The 15,358-nt window shown below is 37.2% G+C and overlaps 2 protein-coding genes across 5 annotated transcripts; one reads left to right on the top strand and one right to left on the bottom strand.

Annotated features, from left to right (window-relative positions):
* The first annotated feature begins 351 nt into the window (after positions 1–351).
* On the top strand, positions 352–3,076 carry LOC135623652 (small ribosomal subunit protein uS13z/uS13y/uS13x-like). The gene is made up of 4 exons (XM_065126853.1): positions 352–507; positions 609–769; positions 1,193–1,381; positions 2,717–3,076. Exons 1-4 carry the CDS (start codon positions 505–507, stop codon positions 2,820–2,822), a joined length of 459 nt encoding a protein of 152 aa, XP_064982925.1. The 5' UTR covers positions 352–504; the 3' UTR covers positions 2,823–3,076.
* Positions 3,077–3,903: 827 nt separating this feature from the next.
* Positions 3,904–15,162, bottom strand: LOC135623651 (casein kinase 1-like protein HD16). 4 transcript variants are annotated; one of them, XM_065126852.1, is made up of 17 exons: positions 14,877–15,162; positions 13,499–13,998; positions 12,230–12,355; positions 12,070–12,143; positions 11,911–11,980; positions 11,767–11,822; positions 11,621–11,692; positions 11,417–11,511; positions 11,186–11,252; positions 10,992–11,121; positions 10,678–10,896; positions 10,429–10,559; positions 8,571–8,745; positions 8,389–8,479; positions 5,513–5,670; positions 4,810–4,998; positions 3,904–4,129 (listed from the first exon to the last, which is right to left on the bottom strand). In XM_065126852.1, exons 2-17 carry the CDS (start codon positions 13,934–13,936, stop codon positions 4,070–4,072), a joined length of 2,151 nt encoding a protein of 716 aa, XP_064982924.1. In that variant the 5' UTR covers positions 13,937–13,998; positions 14,877–15,162; the 3' UTR covers positions 3,904–4,069. The 4 variants fall into 4 exon arrangements, with proteins under 4 accessions (XP_064982924.1, XP_064982923.1, XP_064982920.1 ...); XM_065126851.1 differs by having other exon boundaries at positions 14,838–15,162; XM_065126848.1 differs by having other exon boundaries at positions 14,713–15,162.
* Between the last annotated feature and the right edge of the window lie 196 nt (positions 15,163–15,358).

Here is a 15,358-nt window from a genome sequence, read left to right on the forward strand (position 1 = left end):
ATTTATCACATTGAAATGTATTATGTATTAATATATAATGTATAACAATTTATTATTTTTTCTGCTAATTCTCAACAGGTTTTTAGTTTCTTTTCAGATATAAATGGTCAAATTTGACATTTGTTTACCTTTGATTTTATGCACTGACAGAATTTGTGTGAAACATAGAATAAATCTTATAAGTAAATTAACACAAGATTAAAGTCAATTGACCCAATGAAAACTTGTCACAGTGTTCAATATGGTCCATCAAACCTTATCAAAAGGCCGGTCGAGTCCGGTCCGGTCCGGTCCATCGCGAACAGCCCGGAACGGCCCAATTAGTCGATAAAACCTCCGTGAATCACCAGCCGTCCGATCTTCCTTTAGGGTTTCCTATGGCTTTATAACGACATCTTCCTACCTTCGCTTCTATTTCTCCGGCGCCGGCTCGAGAGAGCAGAGTAGTAGAAGAAGGGCGTGGAGAGAGATCGTAGCCGTTGGCACCGGGCCGTCGCGTTCGCCATGGTTGGTGCTCGTGTTGAATACTCTCTCCTTGTTCGTTCTGTCTCCAGCTCGATTTCTTGTGATCGGTGGATCTTTTCTCGTGTTTGGCTGTCGATCTGCAGTCGCTGGTCGCGAACGAGGATTTCCAGCACATTCTCCGTGTGCTCAACACCAACGTCGATGGGAAGCAGAAGATCATGTTTGCCCTTACCTCCATCAAGGGTATCGGCCGCCGGTTCGCCAACATCGTGTGCAAGAAGGCCGACGTGGACATGAACAAAAGGTCCTCTTTTGATTTCTTTTCCTATAGTTGGGATGTATTCTTGCGTGCTCGAATGTTGCAGTTCCATTGATGTCATTGTCTCTTAGTTGTGTGTTTCTTTTAGCGTATAAGATTAATGCTATTGGCGAGGTAGGTGGTTTTATGTTCAATCTTGGTGGAGAGATTCTGTGGTTTGAGATCTCGAGCCTCATGGTCTGACGTCAATTGTTGAGATTTCTTGAGATGTAGGCGTGTTCCCCCACAAATTTGGGCCTTTTTTTAATCTGTTCAACTCCTTTTAATTGAATGTAGTTTTTGCTTAATTGCTCAATCTGGTCCTTGATTTTGTCTTTTTGTAATCAGTGCAGGAAACTAAGTTGATTGCTCTTGGTTCAATCTGACCTCTTATGCTGATGTTTGATACCTCTTTCACGCTACTTTTAGGGCTGGAGAGCTCTCAGCTGCCGAGCTTGAGAACCTTATGACTGTTGTAGCCAATCCACGCCAGTTCAAGATCCCGGATTGGTTTCTGAACAGGAAGAAAGACTACAAGGATGGTCGGTATTCCCAGATTGTTTCAAATTCTCTGGACATGAAGCTTAGGGATGATCTGGAGCGTCTCAAGAAAATAAGGTTGGCTATTTAGTCATTTTGTTTGCTATTGGCTGTGTTTACCACTAGTCCTTTTAATTATTCCTTGGAGTAGTGCTTTATAAGCACTTTAACTGGTTGTTGCCAGGAGTTTATTCATATTGGCAATTTGTTAAGAATTCATTCATTTGTGTACCCCAAGTGCTGAGATTTTTTTGATTTAAGGGCATTTAGTTATAAAGTTTGACTCGTGTCATTAACATATAAGCCTGCTATCTTAGTGATACAACCAATGCCTTTGGATCCCTAAGGGAACTCAGTTATGTCCTTCTGTAAATCTAATTGTTTTAAGTAAACATCTAGACTGTAATTTTGAGCTGTTTTCAAAGAAGGGTCTTTTTTCTTTTTCCACAGTCAGTCGGAGAAACCTTACTTGGAAGTTGATTTAGTCACTAATCTATCAGTTGACAACTATGTTGTTGTGTATTAGGGTCATCAGCTTAGTGTATGGGTGAACTTCCTATTACTATGTGGTGTTGAGTCTTTTGTGTTAGTGTGCCAATACTTGCAATAGGAGTTAACAAGGTACAAGGAATTATGTGTTAGGAAGAGTTGTATCTTGCATTATACACCAATATTTTGCTTGGTAGTCTATTGCTGTGTGCTACAGTTGACACTTGGTAGTGAGCAAACATGGAAATGACTGTTGTACTTGATCATAATTTTGGCTTGCTTAGTTGATATTTCACGATCCACTTGATGCTAAAGTATCCTTATCGACATGTCCCAAAGTGATGCCCCTTCTTGACAAGTCAAATTATCATGAATATTATAACTTTCCTTTGCTGTTCCTTCTTTTAACCGAGACTTTTGAAGCCTAGAATAGAACTGTGGTAACAGCAAAACTCCATTGGGAACGGAGGTTGAGTTTAAACCTTGTATTTTTTCTGTATATTTATAAACACCCTCAAACATTTATTTAATGTTGATACGCCTGTGTGCTGCTGTCATTGCTTGTGGTTGTCTTTTGGTTGAAATAAGAAGGAATTGTCTGTCTCGTAGCAACCGAGATAGCTAAGATGACTGTCATATAATGTGCTTTCGAACTGCATGTTACAGTCAAAATTGCAGTTTTCACTCTTAAGATTTAAACATTAACTGTGATGAACTGCCTGCTTGGATTCCAATTCAAACTTTGAGTTCAATAATTGGTGTTCCTAGTTAGTGTTGACAATTGACATGTTGTTGGCGGTGGGTAATGCCATGCCATAGTTAGTGGTACGATCTATTTTGTTTTCTTGTCAAATCACAAACGTGCCATAGAATTTTGCTGTTAGCTTCACAAAACTCAGTGTGTGGTAATCTTCTCGTTTGCAGGAACCACCGGGGTCTTCGTCACTTCTGGGGTCTTCGAGTACGAGGGCAGCACACAAAAACTACTGGCAGGAGAGGAAAGACTGTCGGTGTCTCGAAAAAGCGATGAGTGATGAACTAAGAGACCTTGGATCCCTCAAAAAACTCGGCATCCAAGGGCTTAGACTTCTGTTTCTGCCGCCGCGGTTCGGTTTGTGTTAGTTTCGATTTGGATTTCCAACAGTTGATATCTGCATTAGTGATTCCATTCCGTGTTACACACTAGGCTGGTGTGATGGATAATTTTGGATGTTCTTAGGCTACACATTTGTCAATTTGCTGCATTCTAATACTATTTAAGACCAATGTTGGAAGCTTTCGTGATGGGTATCTGTTTTGGTATTTCTTTGAAAATATGAATTATGATGGTTAGAATTGCAGGCAGGAATCTCTATACTGAATTGATCATAAAGAGAGCAACTTCTACAAGCCTGCCTTCTAAGGACTACCAGGAAACATTGGATTCCATGGCTGCTTCAACCTGATAGTACAATTTGGTCATGTGGACAAATTGGTGTTGTATTCGACCGAGATGAAATAGGAAGAAGACTAATATAGTTTGTTTTTTCCATCAATAGCCAGATTTAGATGCCTATTGATTGGAATTGTAATTGATGCAAATGAAAAGAAAACAGACACTTTACTAATCCTTTATGTCAATTGGCTGCGAATTTTTGGTCTAACTCATAAATATCACTTCTGCTAATGCCAGATTAGGATATTTATTGATTGACTTTGGGAACAGTATGGGTGGAAAAATCCAAGTGCTAGATTTGGGTGAGAGGCCAAAAAGCATGAAAGGTACCAACCATATTGAGGATTCGAATCATTGAGTTCAACAACAGAGAGGATGATTCATACACGACTGGGCAAGCATAAACAAGAAGAGCTTGAACTCAAATAATGTTTGTTTAGTGGAATACAATCATCAATAGAGCTTATCGATCAAACCCTAACTAAACTTTACATGACACATTGAATAAACCACAAGTATTATCTGGATTAACTCTCATTCTTAATTAGCTAAGAAACAAATAGGTTTTCGTTTCATTTTTCATGAGGAAAGAACCACAGATACTGAAAGCCTGATCTTAGCTTTCAATTGCCAAAAAGATACATGGAGACAACAGGGAGGTATATGGATCATAGAGTATGGGAAGCACAAAATATATGACAGGAGTCAAAAAGTAATCCAATTCATAGCAACGCAAACTGCAACAAAACTTACATATGTGATGGCATATTCACGAACACTTTCCAACATCTGAATGACTTCAACATCTTTTTATCTTCACAAATATGTAATCGGCTCAAGTATCAGCATACTGTCCGACCGTAGCAAATCGAAGCAATGTACAGATTCTTTGCCCATTTGTCCTGCAAAATAGAATTATCTTCAGCACATCTCAAAATATTTTACAATAGTGTGTCCTTTGAGTGACAAAGGGGGTGATAGTACTGTAGATTCAAGCACTGTTTGTTAGTTTTGCCGTTCTATATTTACTATTTTCCTTAGTGATGTATCATATTTATTATATTATACTCAAAAGGGATTGGTATAGTTAGAACCCCGATATTTATCATGATAAAAAGTGGTAACTACTACAAATAAATACCTTCCAAGGACCTTTGGCTGTTACGCCAATAAAATGGGATAAACAAAATGGCTGACTGTAAAATGCAGATTGCACTATTAAGCATGATAATTACATAGTATCTTAGCAAGAACAGAATATAAGGGATCACGAACCAAAAGCATGGAGTTTGGAATAGAAAGAAAAGATTGTCTGAGATTGCTTTTCAAGAGCATGAAGTTTTCACGAGATGAAAAGCAAGGATGAAATGTGCCAGAATTCAGGTACGTCTTAAGAGTTCATTTAAAAGGAATAGAGCACTAATCAGCACTATATTACAGAGATGCATGACAAATAAGGCCGACAACTAAGCATCCCTTTATACACCAAAGACGACCAGGCCATCTGAAAAGCAAACATGTTTATAAAGCCTTGAGTAAGATTTGCAATTCTAACTGGCGATAATTCATGACATGAGTTTACCTTTACATGGTTGCTCGGGAATGTAGAGGTTCGAAGAGTTTCCTGTGTCTCATCCATCAATTTTCTCTTTGGTACACTCAATATAAAAGCAGCTTGATCGGGAGTGGCCGCAGTGGAAGTTATTCTATAACCACTCTCCCATCTTCGATGGATTCCTTCGCTTGGATAAAGAAAGTCTAACTCTACAACCTGCATTCCAAAAAATAAACCACACAATGACTTAGCATAAAAAACTACCTGATCAGGCTGCAAATACCAAGATGCTAGATAATTTATTTACCCAACAACATAATTGCTGCAGTCCATCGTGACAGGCTCACTAGCTTAGAAATTTGAATGCAACAAATCCTTAAATGATATGGCCCAAAATGCTTTTAGTCTAAAGTTTCTAGTACCAAGTCCACCAAACATTATCTACCAACCAAACCCGCTATACATTTCCAACATGGGATTAATTAGGAAATTAGAATAATCTTATCAAAACATATACCAAGAATAAAGTATATAATCTGCTAATAAAGTATATGCATTAATAGATTGGAAGGCATTAAATAATTGGTATATTTTACATCTCACTCCTCTTAAGAAGAGCAAGATATTTCTTTCAATGAACATGACAACTAAATGATGCTTTAACATGTAGGAGCCCCAATTTGGCAAATGAACCATCTTATCTTTCAAGAAAGTAGCAAATATATCATACCTGGTCAGAATAGCCAGAGTTCCTTGACATGACTATCCCCCAGCGGCTGCCAGCAGTAGTCATGGATGTAACATGAAAACCTTCTTTCCACTTTTTATTGATCCACTTAAAAGGAAATGATTCACTAACTTTATAGGATTGCTGCGTGTAGGGGGTTCCTGCAGATAACAGTGCAGATCTAGATACTAAACAAGAAACTCAAATTTATGTGAAAAACACTTCCCAGAAAATCATCAATAGACCCTTGCTTCTCATCTGTTTCAAATTCTTTGTGCTCTTTTTTTCGGTAGAAAGATGAAAGTCTAGGTTTGGCAAATTAAATTGGAAGTACAAGTGTTCGCATACGAACTGGTAAACGCATATTGCATGATGTGTTGTGACTTATCAAATCTTAAAATATGTCTTTTTGCAAGAGCCCCTTGATGCTCTTCACCATCTTCAATTGATGAAGATTGTGCTCTTAGCATCAGGATCACTAACATGAAACAAGCTTTTACGTAATGAAAGCATATGATGCGGAGGCCATTTAAAAAATTAACAAAAGAAAATGAATAAATAAAATATGATATTAATTGTCAGCTTCACTTTTTTATTTCCTTTGATGTATGAGAATTCCTATATTTTATAAATAGGATTAGCTTATTTTCTTTTTCTTTCGCTATGCTCAAGATGTATGGAATTAATGAAGATCAACAAAAGAATCTCCTGATATAATTCCATTATCCACACAGGAGAGGTTTGGAAGTATGAAATCTTCATCCCGAGGAATGATTCGTTAAACCAGAGTTTGAATGGTATTTATGCCCCTCTATTTCCTCTCTCAAAATCATCTAATATCTTCTCTTTTTTCCTTTTCACAATTATCAATTTCTTGGAAAGAACATTTTCTTTTCTCCCAGAGCTCCTCCATGCTACTGTCGTATATTATCATTCCAAAATAAAGGGGCCTTACAATCATTTTTGGAAGCTGACCATTAAAGTTTCAGCTAATTTTCTATAGAAATTCCATTGTTTGGATCAGAAATAGCCAATCCAAGACAGAGCACTGTAAGATCAGTATGTAATAGACAATCAGCCAGACAAATGGCAAAATGATAGTTTTTGGTTAAGAGGATAACAAGCATGAAAGACTGCAGCCTAACAAGACACTACAAATTTACTAAACTTCAACCAATCCATCGATCATCATCAACCTAAATATGGGAATAGTCATTGAAATGAAAATAATACATAATCATTTTTTTTCTACCACCAAAATCTTTCTTTTGTCAATCCTTTTTTACGTCTTTCCCTTAGTGAATAATCGTGGATTTAACATGTAATGACCCATCATAGTTGCATTATGTGACCTACAATTTAACTGTAGGATTTCAAAACTTGCCATAAGTATCAGCATTTTTCAACTTCCAATTTTACAATCCAGTTGTATCACCAGTTACCCAATTTCCAATTCATTTTCTCTGTTAAATAATTTCCTCTTCCACTGGAGAAGCAGAAGCAATAAAGCATTTCCCATCCCCAGTGAACTTCCTACTTATACAGCAATTCATCAACTGTTTCAACAATCTGTTCTGCATCTACCATCTCCCAACAATATTATGGGAGATACATTTTAAAATGTCATGCTGTGCAAAACTAGTAAGTCAGACAAGATATCTACTTGCAAGAAATTGATTACTGATATAAACTGTTTATGATAGTTGTGTTCTTTTACTTGGCGATTTAGCAAATTGTGATATGTAAACAGTCCAAAATACAGTTGTTGGCGCTTTAGTAGTTTTTCTGTACAATTTGTCCATAACCTATAATACATTCTTGTTAACAGTTTTAGGAGTTTGTTAATTTGAACATTCTGCAAGAGTTGTTGTTCAAAAACTGGTAATATATTCTTGCTCATAATGGCTTTAGTCCACAAGTTTTTTTATTTCTTTCTAGACTTTGTTACTTAACATCAGACAGGAAGAAGGATCAGGTGAAAGTCAGATGCAAATGATTCTGTTTATTAATCACATTAAATGAGATGGGTTGTTTCACTTGACAAATAAACAGGTTGGACTAAGATCTGCATTTTTAACATGTTTATTAAATGGGGCATGTTTCGGTTGTCTTTTTTGTAGCACATACTACATACTATATACAACTTGACCCAACCTAAACCATTAACATTCCTAGTTGTAAATAAGGATTCTATAAAAAAAAAAATTGAGGAAAGACAGGCATGTGTAAGTTTAATTTCAGTTACATCTTATTTCAATTTAGTTGGAAACTAGTTCAAGTTTTATTAAGTTCTAGTCAATGTATTTTTTTTTTTAGTTTGAGTTGAATTTTGTCACACTTTCTACTTATGTGGAGCATTTCCAAGATTGGTATCATTTTATTTTATAAATGCCCAACTATTATGGGTATAATTTGAATTAAACTTATTTAGTCCATAGTAATCAAGTTTTCATTGTTCTAGATCACTTTACCAAATGAGATTTAGGTTAACTCTGAATAAATATAAAGAGAATATTGTCTTATAAATATCCTATTCTAAGAATATCATTTGAATTTTAGAAAGTTTATTATGTCAATCAATAAGAGGGACACATTGCCAGAGACAAATTGATCAATTTTGAAGTGTAGATTTACTAGCCAACTGAGTCAATTGATTGAACCAGATAATTCGATAGAAATATATCACAATATGGATATAGCATATTTGTACTTTTATCATTAAATTTGTTGCGTGTATTATCACAAGCATCTGTAAAGAAAAAGAAGCTCAAGCAATATTACTGCAAGAAATGGAAAGAATATAAAAATTAGGTGTTTGCAGAACAATAAGAAATTTGCAATCTGAAAGGTACTTTTATACAGTAACATTCTGCACAAACCTTTAGACATTACAACTAATGAACTCCCATTTGTGGCACCAGCTACTGCACTTATGTAATAATTCTTCTCCCACTGCTCCATAATCCAATCCTAAACAAAACAAGATAGACTAGAGTCATTGTGCCAAAACCTATAAATTAACACCTCAAAGAGGGAACTTGCACATTTGTTTTTGAAATACCTTATGCAAGAACATTGGTGATAATTCATAAACCTGGGAACTGAAACCTGTTCCCGCATCCATAATAAGGGCCCAGAGATTTGCTGAAGATGCCACACAACTGATATATAAACCATCTTCCATTCCTTTTACTATATGTTGTTGAAGTCTTGCATCCGCTACATTATAGTGGTATCTAAGAGAAGATTCATTATTTGCTGATTAAAATGTATAATTATATGATAAATTTGGAAGTACAACACAACAAGATGAAGAAACAAGCAATTAGAAACCACAGTTTCCTCTATCTCAGAGTTGGATAAGGTAGCATGAGCAGGTGCAACATCTGCAGTGGACATACCAGGCCACCACACTGATTAATCTAGTTTAGTGCCACTCCAGAAGGAGCAACTAATCTAATTTTCACAGTGGCAGAATTCTGCTAAGGGTGACAAGGCCTAAATCTTCTGAGACATGATAGGATGGGTTTACTTCTGCCCAGGAACTTCTTGCAAAACAGATGATGTTTAACAAACATATGATCAGTAAATTAGCATTCGGCCTGCTTGAGTCTAGTGTTTTAAGATCTAGCTGGGACACCTATGTTCACCCATTGACCTGCTGACCTATCAGTTTTTACCAGTTGGGGGAACCTTAAAACCAAAATTATTATAAAATTGTCTGTTTTGAATGTCTTCTTTTCGATCCAGTGGGTCAACTGCTTGATGACCAGTTCACAGGAATAGCTGTTTTGAATTTTTTTTATAGTGAAAAGCCTAAACTAATCTTCTTAGCCATATTATGGGTTTCGCAGAAATTATGGTCAAGTATTTCTACATAGGTTTCTCAAGTATCAATGCCACCATGACTCATCTATGAAACATGCCCCAAAAATTATTATAAAATTGTTTGTTTTGACTGTCTTCTCTCCGAACCAGTGGGTCAACTGCTTGATGACCAGTTCATGGGAATAGCTGTTTTGAATGTTTTTTTATAGTGAAAAGCCTAAACTAATCTTCTTAGCCATATTATGGGTTTCACAGAAATTATGGTCAAGTATTTCTACATAGGTTTCTTAAGTATTAATGCCACCATGAGTCATCTATGAAACATGCCCCAAACCTGTGCATTCCATTATTTCTCTATAAATTTATCAGTTCCAGCCATCTTCCTCTCTTACTGTCTTTCTCCCATTCTCAGCCTCTCCACTTTTTTTCTTGCAGGTACCATCTATCCCTCTATTTCACATCCGCAACAACCTCTCTGTTATCTCTCACGTGCCTGCTCTCTCTCCTGGCTTGCAAATTCCATGGCCAAGAGTCGACCTATTTGAATCGTTGAATGAATATCGACCATAAAAATGGGGGCTGGCTCAGGTTGAATTTAAACAATGTGACATGACTAGCTGAAAACTTAATAAACACAAGTTGTCGTCTTAGAACTAAGAATTCCCATGTGTCAATTGACATGTAGCAAAACATTGCTCTCCAATTTGAAGTGTTTGAATTAATAGGTAGATTAAAGGATTACAAACTCCGGATTCATAATATTGTCAATTGAAACTTAAATTAATGATGCAAGAACAAAAAGCCTTCGCCATAGCTTTTCATTGCTACGTAAGTCTTTATACTTATCCTTAAGGACAGAATTATGATCAGCACATGAAATAATAAAACATTAGTTATCACTTTAACTCATTATAGAAAGTGAATTTAATGGATAAATGGATCACTTAAATTTAAAGGAACTAGTATGAAACCATGTTCACAAAAAAATAAATAAATAAATAAATAAAATGCTATTTCAAGGTAAATCAAGACCCCAGTAACATAGTAGGAAGGAAATAGTACAAAAACAAAAGCTTCCTTTTTTTGTATACCTCTGTTTCATTGGTCTCCTAGCATTGTAAACTGAAATCCACTGAGTTGCTGGGCTTCCCAGACGGACTTTCTTCTTAGGCTGCTCATCCTCTTCAAGGTTTACAAGCAGTCTACCACGTTTCTGCCCCACCTACATATGTGAATCATGAAACTCAAGAATTAATCAGAGATTCTATAGGGATATCATATTAGGATAACAGCTAATATAATACTTGATCAATAAACAATACAACTGTAGTTCTAGCAACCTTTAGAGCTCCATCAATTCTGATAGGTCTCAGAGAAGTGCATGGTTCAATTAAATCATCAAAAAGTGAAATAAGTTTGGAGTAATTTGGTTCTTCGTCAAATTTCATATTTGTCACAATCTCAAGAAATTGTTTGAATGGAGGCGGACAGAAACAGCATAATATCTCTGGAGAAGTAGCCATTTTCTTCTTACAAACAAGAAAACTCTTGTTATCTCCCTGCAATAGAAATTTATGTAAAAAACAGGGTGCGCTAGACAGGAATATGAAACATGAGGATAAAACCACATTTTACAAGTACATGAGAAAAGTACCTGATAGCCTTGCCAAGGTAACCTTCCTCTGATAATAAATATCAATGTGTAGGCTAACGACTCCAGATCATCCCTCCTGCTACCTGTACGTCCTAAATGAGCATGCACGCTTGCGTATCTAATTGTTCCCCTGCAAAAGAAAGCTACTCAGTGCAATAATCATCATAGACACAGACATTTACGTGTGTACACACCTAAAGATATCTGGTCTTTGATCATATTCAACGTGTTGGCCAGATGATGCTTCTTTCCATCTAGATGCTGCACCAGTTACACATTAGAGAAGCCATCAAATCTATATATGTATAACAGCAATGCAATAAGCATGTAATTAAGCTGATATCTTCAAAGGAGATGCTTGTTCCTAAAAACTAAGCCACCAATAATTCAGAAGAAAAAAAAAAGGTTTCTGAATGGAGACACACCCAAACCAAGATCAATAAGGAAAAGCTTCTTCTCATCAGCAGATCTAGGCTGTCCTAGTAGAAAGTTCTCTGGCTTAACATCTCCATGCACAAACCTAACCAAGGAATGATGTGAACTTTCAACAGTAAGTAGACAGGCAAAAGTTAAAAGAAAAATCATAGATATATCTTAAGCGAAGATTGGAAAAGCATTAATTCAAGTACCCCTTTGAGTGAAGTTTCTCAAGAATAGCTATAGCCTCCACCGCAATGCAGGCAGCCATATTTGGAGACATCCTGTTTGAAACACGAGTAATTATATGGCATAATCAAGATATCATAGAGCTGACAAAAGACAGCATGTTTCTTACGCTTGGCCTACAGAATTCCAAACATCCCAAAGACTAGGACCGAGCATATCCATAACCTGACAATTTTCATTTTTTTTCCAAATCAGCTTTAATAAACTGACAAAACCTCTCAGCTAGTAGTACATGAAAACTATTTTACATTACCAAAATGTAGTAGTCTCCTTGACGACCCTTATAGTGAACCCATGGAATTCCATAACATCCATTAAGAGAACTTGCAACCAGCATCAATTGGTTAGATAAATGACTAGTAAAATTTGAGGTATGAGAAGTACATGAATTATATAAAAAAAATTTGCTTACTTGTAGACTTGCCACTCATATGGTGGGCCATAGTTGCAACCCTTACTACTTCGATGCTCGAATTTAAGAGCCACCTAAAGGGAGCAGGTATTAATATCTGTTGGGTAAACAATACTGTTCTTTAAATATGATATGCTTGAGCAGAACTTCCAAATTTAACCTCATATGCATCTGGACCTGTTCCTTGTTTTCCGCCAGATACTCTTCGACCAACATAGACCTGACCAAAACCACCTTTACCCAATTTCCTCTCTATCTTATATACAGGTGAGTTACCTACTTGAACCTGTAAAAGATACATGAACAATTAGCTCCTACACGATAATAATGGTCATGGAGTGATTACCAGAAGCAAAAGCTTAAAGTGAAAAAACAGTAGAGAGAATTTGTCCAAGTGTGATAAAAAGTCCAGTTGTCAATGCATTGTAATTATGTAACATTTCTGTAGCAAACACACTGCTGCTCGTAATTTAAGAGAGTAAAGTCTAAGTTCAACATCAGAAAGTAAATCAACTACATTTAGATACTAGTGAGTTCCCATTTTAATATGAAAAATATTATTCATGCTACTTCATAACATCTTACCTTCTTAAGTAATAAATGAGTCATATAGTGCATTTGTGGGTGGAAGCATATGCTGCACATGTTAATAAATCAAAATATTCAAACTAATATTTTATTAGTTATAAATAAAGAAATAAACAATTTGCTATAGATTATTGATTGGTGAACATGTATTTAAACTATAAAATTATATGATGACATATACACTGATGCTAAAAGATTTTTTAATTGATAAATTAGAATATTTGAGTAGATGCCCTAGTGATGGATGTCATTATTATAGACAATATATCATAATACCAAAATAACAGTAATTGTCACAAAATACAAGCAAGGAATTATAAATTTGCAGCTGCAAAATACCACATATGTGATCACATTTTCATGCTTACACAGGCTGTACATGTGCAATAGATTTCAGATGTACAGTAACACCACATTCTGAAGCCACATAGGTTATGCAAGCAACCATATGACTCGATATGCATATATCACATAGACTGCATTTTGAAAACCTTGAATTGGCATGAACATGCAGAGGTAAGAGGCATGTAATGAGTTCACATACACAAAATCAAACCTATCAGAAATGTTCATTACATAATTCCTTCTTTCATTAAGGAGAAGAGTTGGTGCCAGGACCTAGAATGGAACACGAGGGAACTAAGGTAGCATAAGTACTCTGCACCAGGAAAGCTCAAATTCAATAGAGTTGATTGTTATGGAAGGTAGAATTATTTTCAACATCTCAAAAAACCCTAGTGCAACAATTACAAGAGAAATAGAAGGTGCCAAACTGTCATGCCAGTCAGCACAAATATGCATCAAACTTTACTTTCATCACCAACAGAAGGAATAGACATACCCGTTCAGGTACCGGAGCTGTAGTAGCTTCACCTTCAGCTACCATCACCTTGTCACCACTTCCACCTTCCATTGCTAGATCTTTGTCAGCAATTCCCTCTGCTGCTTGGTTCAAAAAGAAACCTTCAGCACCAACAACAACAGCTCCTCCCGCAGCAGCTCTAGGTAATATCTCGCAAGGCTGATCAGGGTCTAAGTCAATAACCCCAATGCCTCTTCCTCTACCGCCAACCGTTGGTCTAGCTGGTGCTACTGAAGGCCTTTTAGCAGTTGCTGCAGCCCTGGAGCCTCTTCCTCTCCCAGCACCACCACGCCTTCTGTTTGGCGCAGGCAATACTGGATTTTCTGCTTGTCCTATGGGCTGCGATGGGGTTGGAATATCATCAAGTTTCTTTGATCTCAGATGACCTTGCCGTGCTCCACTTCGCTGCTTTGGCATCCTCTTCCCATGCAACTCACACCCACAATAAGTCACTAAGAGTCCCTCTTCAATCTTCTCATCTGAAGAGCAATGGCATGAACACATTAGATTGCATGCGAAATATGAACAGACAAAAATCAGAAAGATAACAAGAAGTCTGGTCACAAAGACATGAAAAAGAAAATGGAACAAGAGGCAAAGAAAGAAAACTCGACCAAAGGGAAATAGAGGAAAAACTCAATTCCAAGCTAATATAACCCAGCTCTCCAGAATCAGATAGCATCATGCCGGCCCGAGCAAAAATAGATCACAAGAATAAAAGGCTTGTAGCGAGAACACATTTTCTCTCTTTGCTATCGATAAGATGATCATGTCATTCATATCTTTTAAACAAATCAATGAAAAACACAGCAGAGCTCTACTAAAGATTTCCACAACAACAGCTATAGAGTCACCTACTGAGAGGAATCGAACGCGACAAAAGAGCAGAGGCATCTATATCATATGATTCACGAATTTTGTAGCGAAAAAATTAATCTTTTCCCTAAAACATCATCGACCACAACAAAAACCGTAATCGCCGCAATCAAAAGCAATCAATCTATTTGGACCTAAATCCACCTCTTATATCTTCCCTGTTCGATATCCAATCGAAAAGCTGATCTTGCTCTCATAAAAGGCATCCATCGATAAAACGAAACGACGAAGCGGCAAAAAGAAAACGATCCGCTTTCCACCTTATCTTCAATCAAATCCGTTGGCACATCCAAATAAAAACACGATCAAAATGGAACCTTTCCGAAGCAACCCGACTCCCGCCGACACACGACGGATCATCCACTCCAATAACACGATCCAGAACCATCATCGGAAGGCGAAACCCGTTACATAAAAAAATTCAAGAACCCGGAAGATCGACCCAGAATGCGGCGGAGGAAACACGATCGGGGACCGGAACCAGAAAGATCGGCTCCTTCACGATCGAAAGCTCGTCACGGGTGACCCGATCGCGCGGAAATCTCCGGGGGGCCGGCGGCGGCGGGGGGGCCTGCGTCACGGGTGCGGCGCAGCTCGGTGGGTACGACGGAGGGGATTGGGAGAGCTAGGGTTCCCTCGGGAATCGGGGGAAGACAAGGGGGCTGTTGTTGCGAAGGAGGACGAGGAGCTGTGTGCGCTCTGAGGCTTCCTCTCTATCTCTCTCTCTCTCTCTCTTTGCGCTGTCCGAAATCTTATGGTGTGTACACAATTCATGCATGCACAGAGAGGAGGTCGGTATAATACAAAATAAGTGGCCCCTTTTGGGGATAATATGATTTTGACTTATTTCTCCCCTAATCTATGAAAGGGGGGGATTTAATTATTGATTTATAAATGTCATGGATAGGATTAAAATGAATTTTATTATATTAGTCCTGACCTATTTTGACTTATAGAAGATTT

The sequence above is a fragment of the Musa acuminata genome, chromosome BXJ2-9 (assembly GCF_036884655.1).
Source record: "Musa acuminata AAA Group cultivar baxijiao chromosome BXJ2-9, Cavendish_Baxijiao_AAA, whole genome shotgun sequence".
Classification (NCBI taxonomy): Eukaryota; Viridiplantae; Streptophyta; class Magnoliopsida; order Zingiberales; family Musaceae; genus Musa; species Musa acuminata.

Excerpts from the sequence above, each read along its gene's own strand:
- LOC135623652 (XM_065126853.1), top strand. Across the intron at positions 770-1,192 it reads GACGTGGACATGAACAAAAG|GGCTGGAGAGCTCTCAGCTG; the intron begins GTCCTCTTTTGA and ends CGCTACTTTTAG. Across the intron at positions 1,382-2,716 it reads GAGCGTCTCAAGAAAATAAG|GAACCACCGGGGTCTTCGTC; the intron begins GTTGGCTATTTA and ends TCTCGTTTGCAG.
- LOC135623651 (XM_065126848.1), bottom strand. The coding sequence starts at position 14,755 with ATGATCCGTCGTGTGTCGGCGGGAGTCGGGTTGCTTCGGAAAG. Across the intron at positions 11,512-11,620 it reads GAGAAACTTCACTCAAAGGG|GTTTGTGCATGGAGATGTTA; the intron begins GTACTTGAATTA and ends TTCCTTGGTTAG. Across the intron at positions 10,897-10,991 it reads TACCTTGGCAAGGCTATCAG|GGAGATAACAAGAGTTTTCT; the intron begins GTACTTTTCTCA and ends TTTCTATTGCAG.